At 38.6% G+C, this 25,382-nt stretch overlaps 2 protein-coding genes across 2 annotated transcripts; both read left to right on the forward strand.

The window, feature by feature from the left end:
• The first annotated feature begins 1,536 nt into the window (after positions 1 to 1,536).
• Positions 1,537 to 4,128, forward strand: LOC108435135 (zinc finger protein 667-like). The gene is made up of 2 exons (XM_017710745.2): positions 1,537 to 1,795; positions 3,063 to 4,128. The coding sequence occupies exons 1-2, from the start codon at positions 1,612 to 1,614 to the stop codon at positions 3,773 to 3,775; spliced, it is 897 nt and encodes a 298-aa protein (XP_017566234.2). The 5' UTR covers positions 1,537 to 1,611; the 3' UTR covers positions 3,776 to 4,128.
• A 1,644-nt stretch (positions 4,129 to 5,772) lies between these two features.
• On the forward strand, positions 5,773 to 12,075 carry LOC108436441 (zinc finger protein 69 homolog). Its single transcript, XM_017712938.2, has 2 exons — positions 5,773 to 6,116; positions 8,442 to 12,075. The coding sequence occupies exons 1-2, from the start codon at positions 5,930 to 5,932 to the stop codon at positions 9,257 to 9,259; spliced, it is 1,005 nt and encodes a 334-aa protein (XP_017568427.2). The 5' UTR covers positions 5,773 to 5,929; the 3' UTR covers positions 9,260 to 12,075.
• Positions 12,076 to 25,382: the final 13,307 nt, after the last annotated feature.

Consider the following 25,382-nt stretch of genomic DNA (forward strand, 5'->3'; position numbering starts at 1 on the left):
ACTGTTTTAACAGACAGTGGTTTTCAGAAGTGTTTCTAAGCCAATGCAGGGATTTCCACTACAAAGTCATGTCTGTTTTTAATGCAGTGTTGCCTTGGGGCCCAAAAATCATTGCCAGCAAATACTGGTTTTTGGTTTTGCCAGCAAATACAGAGATTTCTCTGGATTCTCTGAAACTTTTAATTATATAATGAACTGTAGATGATGAAAGTTATTTTCTATTTAATGTTGAGAAACATTTTTCTTGAGTCGTGGCTATTTGATTGTGCGGTCTTTCATAGAGTGGTGGATCCCTCCTTATCTTTAGTTCTGAAAGACTCAGCCTCTCTGTGAGGCTTTTTATACCCAATCATGTTACGGACCTGTTGCCAGTTAACCACCAGATGTTTTTTAGCATGACACAACTTCAGCTTTTGTTGCCTCATCCCAACTTTTTTGGAACATGTTGTGGGCATCAAATTCAAAATGGGAATATATTTTTCAAAAACAAATAAAATTTCTCAGTTTTAACATTTGATATGTTGTCTTCATACTATTTTCAATTATATATAGGGTTTAAGCGATTTGCATATTATAGCATTTTGGGTCGCAGGTTCGATCATCAGCGCCAACGGTACATCACTGAGGTGTCCTTGAGTAAGGCACTTAATCCCCAATTGCTCCCTTACTTTTTACTCGTCATGAAATTTGAACATATTGCAAAGAGCAGCTTACATTTTCACATGCTGTTTACAAACAAACAAATAAATAAATGTGAAACTCAAGGATTTTTCTTACAATGACAATATAATAAAGTTCCATATTGTAAAGTGCACACTCAAAGGTATTTTACATGTTTTTTAAATATTATAGCTGGGAAACTAGATGCTATTGAATGATATTATGCTGTATTTATCTGGTTACAGTGGGTTTTTTTTTTGTTTTGTTAATTTGTCTCAAACTTTCTAGAATATTTCCAATTCATATTAATTCATTGCAATTTCATTCTTAGTGCTATGCAGCCTTTTTTGGTAAATGTAACTCCTCTTAATTATTCAGACCCATTAAGGTGTACCTTTGATCTGCAGCCAGATTTGTTTTATATTGTTGAAAACACCAGTTCCATCCTTTGGAATGATACTGAATTTTTCATTATTAACCAGAATTCCGTAAGTATTCAAAAACGAGTTGCAAGAACTATTAATGTGTTACTAAAGCAAACCATTTAAACATTGTTCCATAGCCTACTTTGCTCTCTTAACCATTCTGCACTATTATGCGTTTTAAATTAATAACATTTTTAAGTTATTAATGATTATTTTAAGGTTCACTAATGTCACTCAGATTATGAAGCTTGACTCGATGAGTTTCACTAGAACGGGTCGTTCTGAATGACTCTTTTTAACGCGTAAATCATGCAGAAAATTTCAGTGGAATTGCGGTCTAGTCATGTAATTAATCCTAACATTGGAAAATCAGTGGAATTCCGCTGGGACTCGCGGGTGGTGAACAAACTCCAGTCTTTAAGCGGCGCTAGTTCACAAGTGGCGTCCTTGAACGTCGCCATGTTTAGAGCTCAGAGCTAAAGGAGAAGTTTGGCGGTGGGTAACGTGAGTTTCTGCTACGGGCGAAATGACGAAATTAGACGCCTTTAATTCATTCCTGAGGGAACGATTATTCTGCGTGGCTGAAGAAATCTTTCATGCTGTTCAGGAAATCGTCTGCGAACAACAGGATGAATTAAAACGCGCCGAAGAGGAGATCTGTCTCCTGAGGAGAGAGCTGGCTGCAGCGAGCCTCAACAACAAGGAAACAGGTAAACATGTTTGCTAACTTAGATAGATAGATAGATAGCTTACTTACCTAAGGGCTCAGCTTGTTAGCCCAATATTTGTTGTTCAGGCAGCACTTCTATTATAAAAAGAAATGCAGCAGCAAATATTGTGCATTCTCTCGCAAACATGTTGTGTTCCCTTGTGAAAGTAGGGGTATTTGTGAGGGGAACTCAAAGCCTTTTGCTTTTCTTTTTAGTCTCGGCCTGCTTGGGGCTCCGCACTTTTACACTCCACTTTCACGCTTGAATTTACAGAACTCTAAACTGAGAAGTCAGGCTTTGTAGGAAAGGCTGCAAAAGGACGTTGAGGATCGTGAGGATAATAATAATAATAATAATACCAGAGCTCCATTGTAATAAACGGTTGAAGAAAAGTTTGGTTCAGAGTTGTTGAATTTCAACGTAATTAAATTGTTCAGATGTGAACAAAGTCATTCAGTGTGTTCTGATGTGAAATGTTTTCAATGTAGAGAAACCTACAATTTCTTTACGGTGGTGGTGATAGGAACCAGGAATAGTGATGTGTGCAGCACAAATGTAGCCATTTACACCCTGCATTTACTCATAAGACACATTTAGATCAGACATTTACTTACAAAGTAATATTAAAATAATCTATAGGGCAATATTTTTCTTTCATTGCCATTTTCTTTAATAACTTTTAAGATTGCTTTTAAAGGCATTAAACTCTTTGGGTGTCTGCTTCCTATTATAACCACCGTGAATATAAATTGAACATGCTTGTTTCTCTTTACATAGTATGTTCATTTAATGATGAATGGACTAAAAGAAATGGCTCAAAATAACTGGTTAGTCTGGAATGTTCTGTATGTTTTTCCTTCTGTTGTAAAGTTATCATTTTGGAGATGGTTTTGTTCCAAAAGCAGCTAAATTTAATAAACTGAACTGTTTAATATGTTAAGTTTAATTGCAGAATCAGGCAAAAGTTTTTTACTGGTGCCTTATTTTGTACGTAAACTCACTTGAGAAATACCACCAGGTGGCAGGCAAGAGCAAACAAAAACATGTTGGTTCCGCTGCTGATGCTCAGCACACTCTTGATTAGGTCACTGCTCACTCCTGATTGGCACAATGCTACAGAAATGACCCCTGAGGTTTGTACATATTTGGAGCCCGATGTCCAGTCGTTCTTGAAGGCTCACTGAAGACGGGTTAGTGTGGTGGCTTTGTTGTTTGCAGACACGCTCAGTCTTTGCTGGGTTCTAATCCTGTACTGTTTTTCCTTTAGATATTCAGGCCAGCCATCCAGGACTTTGTACTGAACAGCAGCAATCCCAAAATGAACCAGTGAGTTCAGAGTCTTCATTAATTCAGGTGAAACTGGAGCTTTGCGCCCTTCAGCAGGACGCAGAGCCACAGCTATTGAGCAGTGCCTCGACATGCAGCAGCTCTTCCTCTGTAAAGTCAACTGACGTTCAGAAAAAAACTCTGTGCTTGCCTCCAAAAACAAAAGAGAGTGAAGGTCTAAAGATGAATTCCTATATCTCAATCAACCTGGTACCTTGTGATGCCCTGCTCTGCTCCGAAAATCTGAACTCAAGTGCAGTGAGAAACCAAACTGCAAAAGATGGTTGTGTGGTGGGTATAAAAGAGGAAGATGTTCATTCTTGTCCCTATTGTGACGCATCTTTTCATGATTTTTCTCAGCTAATATCTCACATGGAATGTCACAAAAATTCGTTGGATCCTCTCCAGTGTCAGATCTGTGGCAAGCATTTCAATCATCGTATGACCTGGAAAAACCATATGGTTGTGCACCAGAAAATAAGGCCCTTCCGTTGCAAGTTTTGCAGTAAGGGATTCAATCAGAAAGGTCATCTGAAGGAGCACGAGAGGATCCATACAGGTGAAAAGCCTTTTGGCTGCTCAATATGTGGGAAACACTTCACTCAGTTCAATCATGTAAGGGCGCATATTCGCAATCATCATCAGAACAAATAGCAGACATCGGAAACAAAGTGAATGATGTTTCAGCAGTCCATATCTTCAAGATGCCAAAAATGCCTCGAAAGGTATTAAGACTGATCTTAGCACAATAACTAAAAAATGACTACAAATTTATGTGATAAAAATGAATTCATCAGTTTTTAAAGCATTTGAATGAACGTTTTAACTGTGATGCTGGTAAAGGACATGGTTGCTTCTTTAGAGAAACAGCCTCAAGCGTTAAATTGTCACTCTGATCCAGAACACAACAAGTATTTGTTATGTCATTGTCTTGTTTTTATCCTGAAATGGGGAAGAATGTTTTTATCGTATGGGCTTTATTAAAACAGACTTTTCTATTGGTGTAATTGCTCTTATTTGTGCTTTGAAATATTTTCTTGAAGGGCCTTTCCAAACTTTTTGTCTCGAGGCTGCCCATGTACACTGGACCTTATTCACCGACACCCCCCTAAAATTTGTCCTTGAGAAAAGTCTTAAGAAAAAGTCTTCGTCAGTCTTCTTTGGAACGGTTGTTGAATGAGGCCTAATGAGTTTGGTGGGCTGATGGTGAAGCGGGTCGTGAAGTAAGGAGGCTCAAGTTAGTGGAGAATCCCGTGGAGGGAAAACTTTAATTTAACAAGACAAAAACGAAACTCACAACTCGCTTCCAAAACAACAACTGAACTAAAACCAACTAGTGCCTCCCCCCTCGAGTCTCTTAAAAGGCTAGACCTTGTTGAGTGACTTAAAGCCTGTCCGTTGCGGATTCGCTCCAGTCGCGAGTAGTAGCCCCTACAATTGCCACAAAGACACTATGCAAACAGTTCAGTAGGTTTTTAAAATGTATTTTATAGCATATTTTTTACTCTGTATTTTGTTGCTAAATACTTCAACATACAATTTCACGATTGAGTGAGTTTCGTAGTGTTTAAAAATATGTTCGTTCTCTCTTTGGATGTGGGCTTGAGGTTAGGTTAACTTCCTGGTGGACCAAATCAGATGTGGGCCACCATTTGGGCAGCCTTGTTTTCAGTGGTTCAACTTATTAGAACAGGCCTAAACTTTAGTCTGTATAGGCAAGTTTATTTTGCACATGTCTGAGTTAGATGTGGCTTACACTCTCACTCCTAAATTAGGACTGCCTTGACGGTGTTGTTTAGTCCTGGGCTTGGCTTAATCCTTATGTGTTAAAGCACAATTTTATTTGAAGTTCTGATCCCGTCTGACATTGCATTAAGATGCAGTCCAGCCATATGAACGGATTTCACTTTGAGCAAAAAAAAAAAAATAAATCCCTCTTAACTTTAGACATTTCAAGCCCAGAGAAACTGCCCCTTTACAGAGAGCCAAGAGCCAAATATATGAATAAATATTTAAAAACTACTGCATTTTATATACTAAATTCATCAAGTATATTAAGTCGTCAATTGTTAAGTTATCTGTGATTGTGTAATAGTGGTCTCAGTTTAGACCATCTCCAAACATAACGGTGAGTTACTTAGACGGTATATGCACAAATAATGCAAAATAAAAGCCCTTTCTGTGTCGGTGTTTTTTTATAGATAGGTTTATTGTTCTATACATCACCTTCGATTACATCCATTTTTAATTTTTAATCAATAAGGGACAACGTGTTGGCCAACTGGCAAATTTTCAACTCTAACATGATTGGTCCCAGACACGAATAGCTCAAACACAATTGGGGAAAAAAAATAGACAAATAAGCTCAAAAAATGAAGTAAAACATTAGATAGCCGTAACGAAAAAGAAGAAATCAAATTCTGCGTGTACAAAATAAACAGTGGATGATGATTTATTATTATTATTATTATTATATGGATTATGATGATCATATTCACAACATTACAGATCGACTATGGCAGTGTTTTTAACCAATCAAATATCATTTGGTTTCGTACATTCCTTTTAATCCTTTTTAAACTGTTTTGTAAAAATAAATAAATAAATAACTTATGGTTTAGTTTTACTAGTATTTTGAAATGTACCGTCGACTGCGACCGGAAGTTAATTCACACTGTTTGGAAGGGTTTTCTTGTTTATGGTCTTGTGTTTAACGTAATTTTTAAGGAAAATTAGCCAACTGTTTCATATCCGAGTTTAGATGCATATTTCGGCCAGGAAAGGAATTTATTTGTAAACTAATTTACAATGGAAAAATTGGAGTTTTTGAATGGCTTTTTCACAGAGCGTTTAATTGCAGCAGCCGATGAGATATTTCAGGTAGTTAAAGACACGATTTCTGAATATCAAGAAGAAATAGAGCGAGCAAAACAAGAGAATCGCTACCTGAGGGACATGCTGGTGAGAATCAACAGCAGTGGAGAAGAACGGAGAGGTAACGAGCTGGACTTAACCTAGTTAGTTAGCTTTGTGGCTAAGGGCTCAGAAGATGCAGCGAGGCTGCCATGTAGACCGAGTGCAGCTGCAGCAGGTTTTTGTTTCTTGCACCGTCACACAAACTAGATGGAAATGAAAGAAACGCATGCAATAAGTTTCGTTTATCCTTCTACGAAACAAAGTGAGAGTCAAAAACATGTGCACAGTAAGTGTGTAAGCACTGCGATCATTCAGAATGCTTTACGAATAAGAAAATAGGAAGATAATTCAAATGAAAATTAAACGATGTAAGAGAATAAAACACGGAAAACATGATTTGAAATAATAGATTTAAAAGAGAAGACAACATTACATTAAAAATGAAACTAGGGTAATAAGTAAACACAAGGTGCCCATTTGTTAACAAATACGTCAGCATATTGGGGACAGTCGTTGACATTGTAATATGTGGTGAGAGTAGAGAGCAGGTGGAAGAGAATCTGGAGAGGTGGAGGTTTGCACTGGAGAGGAGAGGAATGAAGGTCAGTAGAGACAAGACGGAATACATGTGTGTGAATGAGAGGGAGGCAGGTGGAAAGGTGAAGATGCAAGGAGTAGAGGTCGTAAAAGTGGATGACTTCAAATATCTTGGGTCAACCATCCAGAGCAATGGACAGTGTAGAAAAGAGGTGAAGAAGAGGGTGCAGGCAGGATGGAGTGGGTGGAGACGGGTGTCAGGGCTGATGTGTGACAGAAGGATAGCAGCAAGAGTGAATGTTGAGATGGAGCTGCCGGGTAGAAGGAGAAGCGGTAGATCTCAGAGAAGGTTTATGGATGTAGTGAAGGTGGACATGGAGATGGTTGGTGTAAAAGTAGAGGAGACAATGGATAGGGCAAGATGGAGGCAGATGATCCACTGTGGCGACCGAAGAAGAATCGGGGACAGTCGTGAAGTTCACTTGTTGCCCTGTAAACTAGCCCACAGAATGATAATGGGAGTGAAATCTAACGATTTGTGAAATTTTGTAATCATCTGAGCTCTTAGTGACCACATTTTTGTTATGAATTGTGTAAAATTTCTACTTTTTTGAAAAAAAAAAACATCTTTTATCAATATGTGTTTTGTTTGTGTGTATGTTGGGTTTTTTTTTGTTTGTTTGTTTGTGTGCTTTTCTTTTTTCAGTAAATCAGACTTTATCTATGTACCTTTTACACAGCTCAGATTGCAATCCAGAATGCTTTACAAGCGATTGACAAAAATAACATAGAATATAGAAATCTAGAAATATGTAATATAGAAATAACACAAATGAAATTATGAAAGATTATAAAAAGATGATTATAATTCAACATTAATAAAAAAGAATATTACCAATTTGAATGGGAAAAAGTATTAAATGAACAGGATATTTAACTCTGGAATTAGGAGTATCTGATGTTGTAATTTGTGGCTGTAATATTTTTACTGCTGTCCCCCGGCAGCCACGTTGTAATATATATTTATTTATTGGTTACATCAGCAGGTAACTAAATGTAAACTGAAAGCGATGTAGTAGTAGTTGAAAGTTCTTATGCTCAGAGGGGATGATGTCATGCATGCGCAGTACAATTGTGGCATTTAAAGTTAGTGAAGCAAAGAAAATACTTAAAAGGCAAAGTCCAATTATATTTGAAGATTGTACAGGCTCAGATTTCTTTACAGTGCTCATGATAGGAACCAGAGGTTGCCATGTCTACAATGAAGAAACTGTTTTATTTATGATTCTGTTGGTGAAATGATGATAATTGGTATAATAATATTAAATCTAGAAGAAAGTGCTTTTTATTTGGGTACTGTTTTGCTTGCAATGCCCTGCATGTACTCCACAAATGGCTTTTCAAAAAATACTTTGTAGACTGAATGCATAAAACTATCGTAAAACCAATGTCTTGCGCATCAGGCAGCATATTCATAAACATTTTGCCTAATAACTTTCTGTGAGGGAGCTTTAAGAGAAAGTAAACTCTTCACACATCTGGTTCCTATCACCACCACTGTGGACAATTCTGTCTTAATCCCTTTCTCTAGAATAAAGCATGTCACATCAAACTACTCTGAGTGACTTTGTACACATTTTAATAATTTAATTTTGCAGAAATTTTGAAATCCAGATCATTTTAAATTCCCCTTTGATGTGTCACTGCTGTGCTCGCTCTACCTGGATGCTGATCAGTAAATTCTCTTTTCTGTGGGTTAGAATAGATGACTCTGAATCATCTATTTGATTCTATGGAAAATGAACAGCATATACAGAGGTCTTGCTTTGAAATGTGCTGGTTTCAGTGTTTTCCTCAATTCTCACAGATATACAGCCCTGTCATGCAGATGAGAGCCAACCCACCCAAGAGCTACCAGACTCCGAGCCCATGATACAAGTGAAGTTGGAGCTTTGCACAGTACAGCAGGAACTGGAACCACAACAGCCACTAACTGTTGCACCAAGCACAACTACTCACATGGACACAGCCCTCAACCAAGAACCACTTCCCTGTCTCCCCTTTAAGTCTATGCATACAGAGGAGAAAGAGTGCACAGGTCTGCATGGGGATCCGGTCCCTGTTAAAGCCGAGCTGTGTGACTCCCAAGCCACCTGCACAGAAAACTCTGATTCATCCGCAGCACAGAAGGAACAAGAAAGCACCGAATACTTTGAAGTTGATGAGGGTGACCTGAGCTCAGGTTACAGACTTCTTAATGCCTTACCTGATCGTCCATCACAGACTCAAAATGACATTGCGGACAGTCTGTTTTACTGTAAGGTTTGTAACAAACCTTTCAAAACGTACTTATGGCTGGAGAAACATATGGCGAGTCACAAAAATGAGGAAAGACACGTCTGTGGAGTTTGCGGCAAGCGTTTCAAACTTGCCCAGACGCTTGAGAGTCACATAAACAATCATACGAGGGAGAGGCCATATTGCTGCCGATTCTGTGGGAAAGGTTTTGGTCAGAAAAGTCACGTGAAGGACCATGAGAGAATTCACACAGGGGAGAAGCCCTTCATTTGCTCAATATGTCAGAAAGGTTTCGTGCAAAGGAGTCAGCTAATGACCCACATTCACACGCACTCTTACTTGATGAAAGACTTGTCAGAGGTAAAACAGTGGAAACGGCGAAAATAAGAGCTGCCTGTATTGAAGGGGAATTCAAACCAATTTTGTTCACAGTTTCTGCAAAATTCAGTATGTTGTATCAGGATGTTAACAAAGTCATCTGTTGATGTGAAATGCTCCGTTGCAGACCAGAAGCTCTTAATTCATCCAAACGTTACCTCATTTGTTACATGAAAAGGTTACGACCACACTGTTGATGCCTGAGACATTAGATAACGGTAGTGTTGAGTTTTAAGGTTAATAATCCTCAAAGAAACCTTACTTTTACAGATTTACCTCTGTTTTACCATCAATAACATTACATATAAAAGCTCAGAAGACATGTAGGTTCACTGGTTGTTTTGTATAGGTAATAAACTGGCTATATTTGCTTTGTAGACATTGTGACCAATGGTTTCTTTCACCATCACTGTAAAGAAATCAGTCTGTAAGTTCCTCTATAAAGAACCACTTCATACCAAACCACCCCGAATGACTTTCTTACTTCTGAACAGCTGAATTATGCAGAAATGTAAAAAAAATGAGAGAAGTTCCTCTTTAAAAGCCTGTCTGCGGTGTTCCACTGCATTTCTTTCCATTTGAAGTGATGTTTCTCCTTTCGGGCCTCTATTTCTTTGAACAGTCTGTACTGAAACTGTTCTGGAAAGTCTTTAGTAAACACAAGGTTTTCTCCCCAACTCTTAAGTTTTTTTTTGTTTTGTTTTGTGTAATGATGCCTCTTGCCAAATCATTTATATTATTAAATGTGAAAATGAAAGAGTTTGATTCTCTTCAGGTTTCATTGCATAAAGAAGTGACTACTTGTTGTAGGGAATTTAATCATATAAGCCCTATTGGAGCTGGATTAGTTTTACCTGAAGAGGTGCTGCAAGTTGACTGATTACTGACAAGTGATTTTAATCCAGAACAAATCTGCCACGTCTGTAGCTTTTACAAGCCTGCGAGGTAATAATTCTGGAGTGACCTAATTATAATTCACTTAATTCAGAGCTCTTTCAGTAGTAGTAGTCCTGCTAGGTGCCTCCATTTCTTTTCTTGTTTTTTGTGCAACCAGAAGTCAAGGCTAAAAGCTAAAATTGAGCTTGATTAGACCCAATTCCTTAATCCTCATCTAAATGACCAGACTGCTGCAATCTGCTGTATTCCCTTCCGCACGCTGTAATTATGCACCATCATTTGGAATTGCTTTTGATAACTGGAATCACCCCACAATTTGGAAATTTGGAATAATTGTGCAGATCCTTTACTCCTTACAAATCATTACATTACCGGGCTTCCTCTGTTAAAACATCCAGCTAAAAAAGGATTCTAATCCTCCAGCAGATCTAAATATTGATTACACATTTCTGTCACTTAAGAATTGCTTAGCCAGTTTACAATATAGTCCATTATTAAAGAATAATAAGCTTTAGGATGCACTAACCCAGGCATTAGTTAAGGTGTTTGCTCTAATAAGGAAGCTTTTGCTACTAGACTATTGGTTATTATGTAACTATTCCAGTAGATACCCAGTGTATAGTACTGTTCAAGACAGAGACCATTCCTGGTTCATTTCATTTCAAAGCATGGACTGACTACGTAGAGAAAATTTTGACATTACATGAAGTTGTTGAGGCTTCTGTGTAATTTTCTATTAATGGTATGTTTTCTGTTTGTCTTTCTTTGGTGCTGAAGTGTGAGTGACTTGTACTTAATGGCCATTTTGAATGGAAAATACGTGAGTGAAGGGTGGCATCGTATTTTTCCACAGTACTGTAGGTTCAAGGTTGGTGTAGCAGTATCTCAAGTGAACCGATTTTTTCCCCTCAGATAACCCTACATATTTATGTTATAACCTTGATGTTGAGTCAAATGTCTATAAGTGACTTTGTTGGATCCATACCTAAGTCAGTACTACATCTTTAGTCTTTAACCAACCTCAGCAGGCTGCTATGGTAACACTAGAGGGCAGCACAGTATTCATGTTTGCTGTCCTGTGCTTTTGTGTGTTTACCTTCATGCATGTTTAATGAACATAAAATAGGCTTAAGGATAAGAGTATTAAAACTCCCCATCACTTAATGCCATCTCATCTCATTAACAGGCAGGTAAAGTAATGATCCATTACATGATTATGAGGCAGGTCTAGCTCAGAGATCTTCCTCTGAGGGGAGTGCAGTTAGTGATCCCCACAATTGCAATCAAGGTGTTTAATAAATGTGCCAGACAGCTGATGACAAATTAGTATGTTTGTGGTTCAGCTATGCTAATAGGAGAATTATAATAACATTCTCAGGGACGCCTCAGTTTGTTCTGAAACTTTTACATTTATTTATGAATAAAAGTGAAGTAAAAATCAGAATATTGAATTTAAATTTCACTGCCTGTTTGGTCATGCTTGCACATAAATGTCAGGTTAGTAAGTCTTCTCACTGGGGAAACCTGCAAAGCGTTTTCCTTAGAAAGAGGAGTGCTTGTTTAGTGCAGGTACTATTCGGGTTTGCAATAAAAAGGGCAGGAAAATGGCAAGTTTAGACTGACCACTAGTCACTGTCACTACTTAGTACATACAGTGATTAAAGAGGGACAGTTATTTACACAAGGAAGATTTTGAGTTAAAAGGTTAACCAAAATCTATAGTACAGGTCCACATTTTCATATATTTTTCATGTATTTTTTAAAAAAACATTTATTTGACATAGTTACACAGAAGCATCAACAGCTAAATATATATTTTTCAGTATTTAAGTATGTCCACCCATTGCCTTTATTGTAGCTTCTGTTCTTTTCAGAAGGCTTGCTTTTGATTTTTCAAATAAATAGACATTTTTTCACACTTCAAAGCTTCACCCTTGAATTTGGTTGTATTTTCTGCTTCTTATGATCCATCTAATCCCAATTATAAATTTAAACTCCTTCATCCATAAAACCTTACTCCACGTCTTTGATGTCCAGTTTTAGTGTTCTACACAGTTAAAAAAAGATGGTTCTTCAGTGATTCTTTAGTAAAGAAAATGGTTCTTTATACAACCATGAATCTTTTGCATGATTAAAGGGTTCATTGTGTCATAAAATGGTTCTTCAGATTGATGGAGATGTTTTATATGCTTCTGTATAGAACCTTTTTTAAAAGATTTCTTTATAGCTTCAAAAAGGGTCCTTATATCCGTACAGGCTTGACATTGTAACAATAGAAGAACCCTATATGATATATAGAATGTTTTTCCAAAAGATTCTATACAGAACCACATACCGCACATTGAAGAACGCTTTCACAGTGTTAACAGCACCCTTTAATCATGCAAAGGGTTTTTTTGTGTGTTCATGATTCTATATAGAACTATTTTCTTTACTAAAGAACCTCTGAAGAACCATCTCTTTTAAGAGTGTAGTGTAAATGTTATTATGTTCTGTTTCCATTTCTCTGTAACAGCTTCTTGACAAATACTCATCCTTTTTGATTCATATCATTGATTTGTCTTCTTACAGTGGTATCAGAAGTGGGATAAAGACAAAATTTAAATGTAATCGTTACACATTTTTATTGTGATGGATAATATGCTTTTTTAAGAAATCTTGGATGTTGTCAAGACTTAAAGAACACCAACAGCATATATCATTCCAAAGACAGCAGGATTGGTAGGGTTGTCAATACTGGCAATTAAACACAGTGTCAGAATCAGTGATGAGGATGCTGATACCACAAAGCAGTTTCTGACATGGCTGAGTGATGCAAGTAGGTGGAACATAACACATCGGCAGTGTGGGTTAACAGGCAGCAGCAAAATTGATCATGGCAAAATCTGTAATATCAGTATTTCATGGGAAAACAGTGGTAGTGAGTGATATATAAGTTGTAATTTTTCCAAAGGTATTTCACTGATATGTTACAAATACACCAGATGATACAGCATACAAACAGTATGAAACACAATTGGAGCCCCTTACCTCAATGTCTGAGTTAGGCGTCTTTCAGTAATCGTTTATCAGTCTGTAAGAGTCAGAGTTAATGTTTGATGTTTGTCTATTACACACACACACACACACACACACACCCTTAATAATTAGTCTTGTTTCACTGGATTTATTGTGAAAATGTCTTAAAGTATTGTGATATGATTATATTGCCATATCGCTCACCCCTAAATGGTAGGATGTACAGAAACACCTGTAGTAAGAGCAGAGCTGGATTTTTTTCCTTTCTCAGTTTCAAGTACAGTTAACCTGACGTTGACAGTTGCGGTGGTCTACTAGATGGTCTCTGACTTTTGCACAGAAAGTAAAAATTGTGATTGTGAAGTACAACCCCAATTCCAGTGAAGTTGGGACATAAGAAAACGATGATTTGCAAATCCTTTTCAGCCTATGTTCAATTGAATACATTTGAAAGACAAGATATTTAATGTTCAAATGGATAAACTTTGTTTTTTGCAAATATTCACTCATTTTGAATTTGATGCCACAAATTCCAACACATTCCAAAGAAGTTGGGACAGGGGCATGTTTACCACTGTGTTACATCACCTTTCCTTTTAACAACACTCAATAAGCCTTTGGGAACTAAGGACAATAATTGTTGAAGCTTTGAAGGTGGAATTCTTTCCCATTCTTGCTTGATGTACAACTTCAGTTGCTCAACAGCCTGGGGTCTCCGTTGTCGTATTTTACGCTTCATAATGTGCCATACATTTTCAATGGGAGACAGGTCTGGACTGCAGGCAGGCCAGGCTAGTACCCACACTCTTTTACTACAAAGCCACGCTGTTGTAACACATGCAGAATGTGGCTTGGCATTGTCTTGCTGAAATAAGCCGGGACGTCCCTGAAAAAGACGTTGCTTGGATGGCAGCATATGTTGCTCCAAAACCTGTATGTACCTTTCAGCATTAATGGTGCCTTCACAGATGCTCAAGTTACCCATGCCATCAGAGATGCTGGCTTTTGAACTTGCGCTGATAACAATCCGGACAGTCCTTTTCCTCTTTGGCCCGGAGGACACGACGTCCACGATTTCCAAAACAATTTGAAATATGGACTCGTCAGACAACAGGACACTTTTCCACTTTGCGTCAGTCCATCTCAGATGAGCTCAGGCCCAGAGAAGTCGGCGGCGTTTCTGGGTGTTGCTGATATATGGCTTTCACTTTGCATGGCAGAGTTTTAACTTGCACTTGTAGATGGAGCAACGAACTGTGTTCACTGACAATAGTTTTCTGAAGTGTTCCTGAGCCCATGTGGTAATATCCGTTACAGAATGATGTCGGTTTTTAATGCAGTGCCGCCTGAGGGATCGAAGGTCACGGGCATTCAATGTTGGTTTTCTGCCTTGCTGATTACTTGCAGAGATTTCTCCAGATTCTCTGAATATTTTGATGATATTATGGACTGTAGATGATGAAACCCCTAAATTCCTTGCAATTGCACATTGAGAAACATTGTTCTCAACAATGTTGTTCTCAAAGTGGTGAACCTCACCCCATCCTTGCTTGTGAACGACTGAGCCTTTCAGGGATGCTCCCTTTATACCCAATCATGACACTCACCTGTTTCCAATTAACCTGCTCATCTGGGGAATGTTCCAAACAGGTGTTTTTTGCACATTCCTCAACTTTCCCAGTCTTTTGTTGCCCCTGTCCCAACGTCTTTGGAACGTGTTACAGGCATCAAATTCAAAATGAGTGAATATTTGCAAAAAACAATAAAGTTTATCCATTTGAACATTAAATATCTTGTCTTTGTAGTGTATTCAATTGAATATAAGTTGGAAAGGATTTGCAAATCATCGTATTCTGTTTTTATTTATGTTTTACACAACGTCCCAACTTCATTGGAATTGGGGTTGTATTTGTTGTGTGAAGGGGGAACACACTGTCATTATTTGAGAGTTGAGGAGATGTGGTCAGAACAAATATGGTGATGATAACTTCAGAAAGCTAGATATTACATATATATTACAGACGTGTATTACAGTTGTTGTAGATATCTTAAAAAGAGATTCTACTCTCGACTAAGATCTTCTCACAGAGTCAAGCACAGACTATGTAAACTCATTATCCAAACACCAAAGGCCTCTGAATGTATCATAAATTAAAAAGTACAGTATGTTCAGTGGCTGTGTGTGGGTGTCAAGGTGCAGACTGGGCAAAAGCCTGGTCGCGTGGGGTCCATAAACCATGATGGATATGAACGGAGCCATCTGAAGTTGTAAACTCTTCTTGACAGCCTTATCTGTTCCTGCCCAGCATATAATGGAATCCAATAATTTGTGGGAGGTGTGAACTCTCTCTGAGATGTTTATCATCACCACTGGATTCACAGTGATCATTATAATGTTCAAGCAGCTTTTCTCAAGAGACACTGGTCATATTTTATACTTTACACTGAAGGATAAGAAAATATTGTAGGTTTTCAGCTGACCGAAAACATCTTCACCTCTAACTTATTATTTTCCCCACATTTTCTTTCCACATCTCTTGAGAAACAGCTCAGTGACCCTTAATTTTGGAAGAGCATATGCTTAATCAACATTGAATATTATATGTGTCCTCATTATAGTGTACTCCAGTCAGGTGGAAAGACAAATCACTGCCTCGAATACTTTTCTTTCCTTGTGGATATCAGATAAATGGACTATGATTCCTGGTGGACAGCAAGGAGGAATCCGAAGTGGCTAGGGCAGCTTTTTTACAACAGAAGCCATCCTGTTATTTGCAATTCATCCTTCCTGCCTTGGACTGCATTATGATGTGCCATCTTAAAATTAGGAACAGTCTTCTATAATGTAACCATAAAATGAGTGGCATGAAAATTAAGCCTTGAATGGTAGAAGAAGTCTGTTTGCATGATGAATGATGAGGGTATGGCATTGGACCAAACCAGGCTTTAAGCCTAAGCCACCCCACCTGATTATTGCTTGATTAGCTGTGTTAGATTTGGTTTGACTCAAGGAGGAGTGCGATTTATGGTGATTTTCCACCGAGTAGTATTGACGGCAGTTCCGGTGCGCCGTAGAATGGCCGCGTTGGTGAGAGCTCCAGGTAAACTCTATGTTTTTTTTGTGTTTTATTGTGCTGTTTCTTTGTGTTTTTGCATAAACCACTTTTGGGATCTTTCAGTATGATCGTTAAACTCATATTGAACATCCAGTCATCGCTCAGGACGGACTTTAATGCAAATTCACACTCAGACAGAGGGGCAGATGCACCGGGATACTGTGCAAGACAAGGAGAGGGAGCTTCTACCCTCCATTTCCGAGTATTCTGCTTGCAAATGTTCAGTCACTGGAGAACAAAATAGACGAGCTGAACACGCAGATCAGGTTTCAGTGCAACATCGAGAGCTGCTGCTCAACAGAGACGCGGGCAACAGAGTTGCTACACCAAGCAACGCATCACACTGGCCGGCTTCACCACCTACCGCCAGGACAGGACTCTGGACTCTTTTAAGGGCAGAGGCGGTATGTGTTATGGTGAACTATCAATGGGGAACAGATGTAGCATTTACATTTACATTTATGGCATTTGGCTGACGCCCTTATCCAGAGCGACTTACAATTTGATCATTTTACACAGGGAGGCCAAGGTGGTGTTAGGAGTCTTGCCCAAGGACCCTTATTGGTATAGTGTAGGGTGCTTGCCCTGGTCGGGGATTGAACCCCAGTTTACAGCGTAGAAGGCAGAGGTGTTAACCACTACACTATCCCAACCACAATGTAGCGGTTCTTGCCAGTCACAGATATTGAACTCATAACAGTCAAAGTCGACCCTTTTTTTTGCCCAGCTCAGTCATCCTCACTACCGCCTACATCCCACCGCAGGCAGATAAGTCACGTGCATTGGAGGTTTTGTACACGACTATTAATGGACTGGAGAACATTCACCCTGAAGCTGCTTTTATTGTGGTTAGGGACTTTAACAGAGCAAACTTGAAGAAGGTTCTGCCCAAATATTACCAGCACATTCAATTTCTCACCCGAGGAGAACAGACTCTTGACCCCTGCTACAACGCAATCAAGGACAGTTACAAACCCTTCCCCCGCCCTGCCTTCGGCAAAGCTGATCACAACTCTATTCTTCTGCCCGCATACAAACAAAGACTTAAACAGGCAAAACCAGTGCTCAGAATGGTCTATCAATGGAGTGAGGAGGCCATCTACACACTTCAAGACTGCTTTGAATCCACAGACTGGATGATGTTCCGTGATGCGGCTGGCACAGACATCAATGAATACACTGCACTGAAGACATTGTACCGAAAATCAATGTCAGATCATTTCCCAACCAGAACCCTGGATCAATGCTGAGGTTCAAGCCAAACTAAGAGCTCGGGCTGCTGCCGGTGACCCGGCTAGCTATAAGAAGGCCAGATATGAGCTTCAAAAGATCATCAAGCTGGCCAAAAGGAGCTACAGGGACAGAGTGGAATCTAGCTATCTGATCTCAGACTATGTGGAGTGGCCTGCACACCATCACTGACTACAAATAAGGTGTGATCTGTGATAGGGGCTCTTCCTCCTCACTTGCAGATGAACTCAATGCTCATTAGGCTCGTTTTGAGGCAACTAACACCTTACCTGCTGAGAATCTCCCAGTAGATGAGGAGAGCTGTGCTCTAGGGTCTGAGGTGGTAAGATCCTTAAGGGCAGTTAACCCACGCAAGGCACCCGGTCCCGACAGCCGGGTACTTAAAGCATGTGCCAACCAGCTGGCTGAGGTTTTCACTGACGTCTTTAACCTCTCCTTAAGACTGTCAGTGATTCTCAAGTGCTTTAAGGAAACCACAATTGTTCCAGTCCCCAAGAAATTGTCTGTCACCTGCCTGAATGACTACTGCCCTGTTGCACTGACATCTACAGTTATGAAGTGCTTTGAGCGGCTGGTCAAAGCTCACATGTGCTCAACACTTCCAGTCACCATGGACCCTCACCAATTTGCACACCGCTCCAACAGATCCACAGACGATGCCATTGCACTAACAATACACACTGCTCTCACACACCTGGACAGAAAGAACACATATGTAAAAATGCTGTTCATAGATTACAGCTCAGCATTCAGTACAATCATCCCTGCCAAACCCATTCCTAAGCTCACAGACTTGGGTTTGAACTCTCATCTGTGCAACTGGATACTGGACTTCCTGATGAGCAGACCCCAGGTGGTGAAAGTTGGGAACAGCTTCTCTTCCACGCTCACTTTGAGCACAGGGGCTCCCCAGAGATGTGTGCTCAGCCCCCTCCTGTAGTCCCTGTAAACAAATGACTGCATAGCCAAACACACGTCTAACACCATTTTCAAGTTTGCTGATAACACCACCATCCTAGGCCTCATCATTGATGGAGATGAAACAGCCTACAGAGACTAGGTCAGCGCTCTGTCAGAGTGGTGCCATGACAACAGTCACTGTCTCAACATCAGCAAAACAAAGGAGATGATTGTGAACTACAGGAAACAGCAGAGGGGTGGTCACTCTCCCCTGTTCATCAATGGAGCCAAAGTGGAGAGAGTCAGCAGTATGAAGTTCCTTAGCGTACACCTCATTGATGACCTCACCTGGACCCATCACGCCAACACTATTGTGAGATCTGCCCGTCAGTGTCTCTTCCCCCTGCATAGGCTCAGGAAGTTTGCTCTGCCTCCTCAGATCCTCACCAACTTCCACAGGTGCACCATAGAGAGCATCCTCACAGGCTGCATCACTGTCTGGTACAGCAGCTGCACTGCCTACAACCGCAAGGCCCTTAAAAGAGTGGTGAGGATGGCAGAAGCCATCATAGGCAACAAACTACCAGCCTTACAGGACATCTACCAGTCTCACTGCCTCAGGAAGATCAAAAAGATCCGGTCAGACAGAAGCCACCCAGGACATGGCCTGTTCACCATCCTGCCATCATGCAGGAGATTCCGCAGCATCCAGGCTAGAATAACCCGGCTAATGAACAGTTTCTACCCACAGGCTGTCAGGATTCAGAACAAGCTGTGAAGCTGTGGGTCCTTCCCCAACTACCATTTTCAGTCAGTCACTTTGTATCATATCATCTCTGCTATGGACAATAACACCTTAACACTAAGCCACTTTAAAGAACAACAGCACAGTCACTCAAGTCACTTTAAAATGTATACTGTCTCTATGTCTTCTGTATATTATCTCTATATTTTATGTATATTTCACTATATTTTGCATATGTGTATATTTTATATATATATATATATATATATATATATATATATATATATATATATATATATATATATATTTATTATTATTACCTGAGCCTCACCACAAGCATTTCAATGCATAAATGTCTTGACATATTGTGCAAATTATTCAGAGTGGCTTACAAAAGTGCTTTTTTGACCACTTGTAGAATATATCCCAGCTAGGACAAATAGGTTAGAGTCTAAACTACAATTGGGGTAAGACACTGCCAGAAACAAAAGCTAGTGCTGAAACCTAGTAAGAAAGATACAGAATTAAAACATTACGTAATTGCACTACAATACCTTTTCAAGTGCTAGAATAGTGTAAGTACTTACCAAGCACTTCACAAAGAGAGGGGTCTTTAGTTTCCATTTTAAGATTGTGAGAGAGTCTCCTGTTCGGACAGTCAGGGGAAGGTAATTCCATCACCAGGGCAGAGCCTCTTGACTCTTTACAGGTAGGAAGGGTCTGGTCCATTTATGGTATAGAAGGCAAGCATCAGTGGGGCAGCACAGTACACAAATCAGGATCCCAAACTATCAACTGTGTCCATTTCCCACGATTACAGAACCTTGAACGTAGTTCTCGTTAATGTGGTTACATGATTTCTCACGTTTTATTTACCATTAAATAAATCATCATTTCAATTTATTCCTTATTACTTAGTGTTTGGTTTTATGAAAGAACTACAGACAGTGACTCTGGCTAACTAGCCACATCGCATGATAATTCTGTGATCACTGCATTTGTACTATTACTAGCTTCACTTTCTAGTTTGGTTTCATTGGTACTTCAACAAGAAGGGTAACCAGTATAAGATCCTGTACATATCCAGTGAAATCAGTAGTCCCCATCTAGATAAAACATGTTTTAAATATTGTCCCTGGCTTAATTAACAGATCTTTTCTCAGTACAACCCAATTACCTTTGTTTAATCCACTGGTGAACTGTATCATTAATTAAGTTTATATACACACAACAGCCCACAGGCAGAAGTGGGCCTAAAACATTACCATGAAGGGCATAAAAAGTATTTACAGCACTGTTTACATGCAGGCCAACCCTTAATATTATGTTTATGATGCATATGATTTTGCCCATGTATGAGTTTCCGCTGTACTGGATTTCCTTCCATCTAAATATCTCATGATGTCTATTTCTGATATTTTATGTCAGAGGTGCCTCCTACTCCCAGTCAAACTACAAGTCCAATAAGGAGCCCTTTCCAAAGAACTGCAAGAGAATCATTCAGTAAGACATTTCAGAGAGCGTGTCACTACAAACTTGACAGCAAGCCAAAAGGTCATTCAGTAAATTTGTTCTTGTTTACTTTCAAATGACTTTTTTTGATATTCACAAGAAAAAGCTAATCTAAACCAAGACCAGCAAAATGGAATTAGGAAAGAAAATCCTGAACCAGGCTCAAAGACAAAAGAAAACCTAAATCAGTACACAGTAAGCTGTTGACTAGATGTTGTTGCTTAGTGGACCATTCTTAGTGACACTAAATTGTTTAGAAGGTCTTTATGCCTGAAAATCACAAATAACATTTATGTGGGTTTATGTACCAAAAACTATCTAATAATTTTTTACATAATCATTTCCCAGCCCCTCTTTATCCTCTAGGATTAAACCAGCTGTTTAGTTAATGTGCCTTGTGCATATATGTAAATGACATCTGTTCTAATTGGCTGATGTGTACTCATTGGCTGTGCCTGACTGAAACATTATAACTTCAATATGGATGGGTGGGGCTAATCTGCTGTAGGCCATATATAAAGTTATATTGATGTATATAAATTTCATGATATCACAAAAACAGTGCATTCAAAATAGTCTGTTCAAATACTGCCTGGACAGGGAATGGTATGTTTTCAGTTTACAACATGTTTACATATGACATTAAACCATACACTCTTAAAACAATCATGAGACATTTTGTGGGGCCTCCTGACCATTGACGAATAGGATAAAGATCCAAAGTGTACCTGAATTTAATGTTCAAAGACTGCAGCTCATCACGCAGACTGCACGAATCCCTACCCATTTACTGTGCACAGAGTTTAAAAGGCAAACTAGAGCTGCCAGCAAGCTCAAGACAAAACCAAAATGGAAAGTTCAGGGAAGTGATAGCAGTGTTAATAAACAAAGTGCTTTCCCACCAAAACATTTTACAGGGATTATTATTTTGCCCCAGTTTTGAACTGATAACACAGACTGCGTGCAAATATAATGGCTGCTTCACAGCATATTTTGCTCTTTGTATGGGCAAAAATCCAGCTTCCACGAGTTGCTCAAACTTTAGTAAATCAAGCTGAATATGTAATGAGCTGCACACGTAATATCTCGATTAGCTTTTTTAAACAAGTCTTCGACGTTTGCAAGAGGCTTAGTACATTGGGCAGTAACATTTGAAGTAGTATCAGACAAATGTGCACTGCTAGGCTGATTATGTTGTTTAACCTCTATCAGAGCCATTCCTGCATACCTAAAAAGTTCTTTGTATGTTCCTGCACTTGTCCACAGCAGTTAGCAGTGGTACACAGTAAAGAAAGTAAATGTAGTTTGTTATTGTACTTAAGTAGTTTTTTTGTGTATCTGTACTTTACTGAAGTATTTACATTTTGGACAACTTTTTACTTTCACTCCACTACATTTCAAAGTCAAAAATTTTACTTTTTACTCCACTAAATTTTATGAAATCTGTCGTTCCTTTTGGCTTATGTGTGTAAAACGTAACATGTAAAAAACAAAAGAAGCATGAAGAAAGAACACCAATCAGGACACAGCACGCACTTTGCTATGAGCTTGTTTTGACCTGTTGGTCATACCGACCCAGTGCAAACACACGGTTCAAAAAATTTCGACAGTGTTTATTCAACATAATGATGGAACTAACCTAACTTTGTGTAAATAGACCACAATATAGAAATATGCACACATATGCAGTCGTGACTGTCATGTGTCTTTTTTCTGAATTTATACAAACACTATTTCATTTTATAGTAAATTTGCTTTTGCTAGTTTATGTTTATAAACAATGTCCTACAGATTCAACATAGTAAAGGAAAACATATTTGTAAACCTGTGTTTAAAGCAAGTTTTTTTTATTAAACTTGTAACCAAGTTGCATTAAGTCAATTAATCTTTTAGTACTTTTACTTTTGATACTTAAGTGCATTTGAAGGCAAATACTTTTGTACTTTTACTCAAGTGGAGGTCTAAAGGGAGGATTTCTACTTTTACTTCAGTAAGATTTTACCTTGGGTATCTCTTTAACTCAAGTACATGACTTGTGTATTTCGTCCACCACTGGGAGTTAGATAAGTTTAACTGTGTTTTCCCTAAAGTTTACTTAAGAGTGTAAATTGAGCATGCACTGTATGCTTTTACACCCCAGGCCTGAGCTAAACAGTAAATACACAGCAGCGGGTTTACTGCAGTTCAACTTGCAATATGCTACAGTGATTGAAATAACTTCAGTGATTGATAGAACTTGTGGATGCACACATTTTAGTGTTTGCAGCTCTTTATAAACAAACATGCCACTTTCTTCTCAATAACTCACTTTAATGCAACTGTAGAAATCATAAGACATTTTGGGAAGCAGTTTAGTTCTCTGTGTAGATTATCTTGGCATTTTGCCACTGTAGCTATACCTGTCTTCCAAGTCTTTTCCTACAGCAACTACTTGTATTCATCAATGTGAACTATTTCTTGAACAGTTCAGAGCTACAGGACAGGCTGTGAGCATGAGCAACCCTTTCTTTATTTCCACTGTGGGATTTGTACAAGTTCACATAAATAAACGATGTGAGATGGAGTAAACGAGAGATGGAGTTGGCATGTTGACATGACCTAACTTTGAAGTAAATGGTGGCATTATTATTGTCTTATTTCTTTTTATTAGACAAAGTAATCATTTGTCTTTATCAAAGTGGTGCAAATACAAACAGAGCTCCTTAGCTTCCTATAAATTAGATTTTTAAGTAAAACTGGGGTCAATAAGTCCACTCATCTTTGGCCAATTCAAATCGGATGTCATAGGGGAAAAAAAGGATGAATCCAATCCAATCCTTTAACAAATTACAATGAAATAGCACACTCTCATAACATGTTATGTGATGTGATGTTGTTAGTTGTGGATTTTTTCCTGTGAGGTAGTAGAATTATTGAGTAGTGGGAGCATGATGTCCTACGTTTAGATGTTCATCTTAAGAGAAGTGCTTTTTTTCAAAAAATAACTCATTTTAAAGGATTTTTATAATGGCTTACTCTACTAAAATGGTTTGAAGAAATGAAATTTAACTGACTGGATTCAGGCTAAAATTATTTTGCTTTAAGTGACCGTATACCTTAACCCCGTAAAATCCCAGGCTTATTACATTCCAAAGCTTATTATTCAGTAATTGCAGGAACTTCAGTGCAAGCTGGCTAAGCTATTCTCAGGTTATAAAAGTGTTTAATAAAACTTTGGGCCAGCCATCTGCCCCTGGCCATTTAAGGGGTTTATTATGTTCATTTTATTAAAATGAATGAATGAACATTCAATTTTGTCACTACTAAAACAATCGTAACACTATTGAAACTTTACCAAACTTTATGAAGTTTTGGGAGTGACAATTTTATGTGATTTTGAGCATAACTCAAAAACACTAACCAGTACATGACTAGCAAACACAGCGCAAAACAGTTAAACACAATTAAAATTATATTTTTCATTAAAACACAAAGTTTAGCTAATTGCAAAAAATGTGTTTCTATAGTGAAGGTTCTTAATGTTACACACTGATCAGGCTTTGGGACACACTTACTACAAAATAATGGGATCTAACTGCTCACTCATGTGGCAAAGAGGGACAGGAATGCAGTCTGACTTCCTGCTCTAAAACATGGCTAAAGTAAGGCTCTGACTATGGATTAAAACTCTGCATCAGTGTATACTGTATACTGCATGCTACTCTTCATCAGTAGTGTACTGTACAGTTTTCTGTATACGACACAGGCTGTCTGCTGTACTGTGTGGCAACCAGCTCAAGATCCACTTTATCCTCCTCAGCCCTCCACTCACTGCTTAGCAACCACTCCCAGCCAGTTTTCAGTGTGTGTGTTCATATTTTTGTCGAGAGATGGGCCTATGTGATTTTATATATACACCCATACCATGACAGAAGGTGGGACATTGTTTTTTTTACCTGTCTTTAAACTTTAAAAAGCACCTCTCGTCATCTGTGTGGTACACCTGTGGTTTCTGAACACACCTTTTTTCCTCTGTTTGTGAGTCTTTCATTTTCAATACACTTGTAGTTAATAATATGAGCTAATCTGACTGAATAAACAGTGTGACTCCACACATGAGCCTGAGAAGCCGATTGTTCAGCTGCGTTACTGTTTTATCCACATTATGCAGAAACTTTTACATAGACAAAGTCATCAAACCCCCCTCAAGACCAGCAGAGAGAGCTGATGTGGCTTCAGCATTGTAGAGTGGAGCAGCATTTAGTCAGATTTCTTTCATTTTAAAGATATAAAGGAAAGGCTGAATGCAGAGCTATAAAAAATCACAGGTGGTTACGTCCTCCTGGAATGGCCCTGTTGCATTTTGGGATGCAGTATATCATGGAGATGGCTCTGGCTGCATACTGGAAAAATTTGCAGGAGTGGTATGTCATCCTGGTGTATTATTGTATTGGATAAATTCTTGTTGGTCACATACTGCATACTGCTTACTTTTTTGGGCAGAATCAGTAAGCAAGCAGTATGTAGTAAGCTATTTGGAACACAGCCTTTGTGTTTTGGTAGAGATATAAATATATGGAACAGCATTTTTGTTTCATTTAAAAATTAAACTAATCATAAATCTAAATCGTTACATTTTAGTTTAAAAGAAACCAAAAAAATCATTAAAAACATTTAAAAAGCCAAAAAAGTTAAGTATTATTTTCACAAGTTG

This window comes from Pygocentrus nattereri, chromosome 21, assembly GCF_015220715.1.
Source record: "Pygocentrus nattereri isolate fPygNat1 chromosome 21, fPygNat1.pri, whole genome shotgun sequence".
NCBI lineage: Eukaryota > Metazoa > Chordata > Actinopteri > Characiformes > Serrasalmidae > Pygocentrus > Pygocentrus nattereri.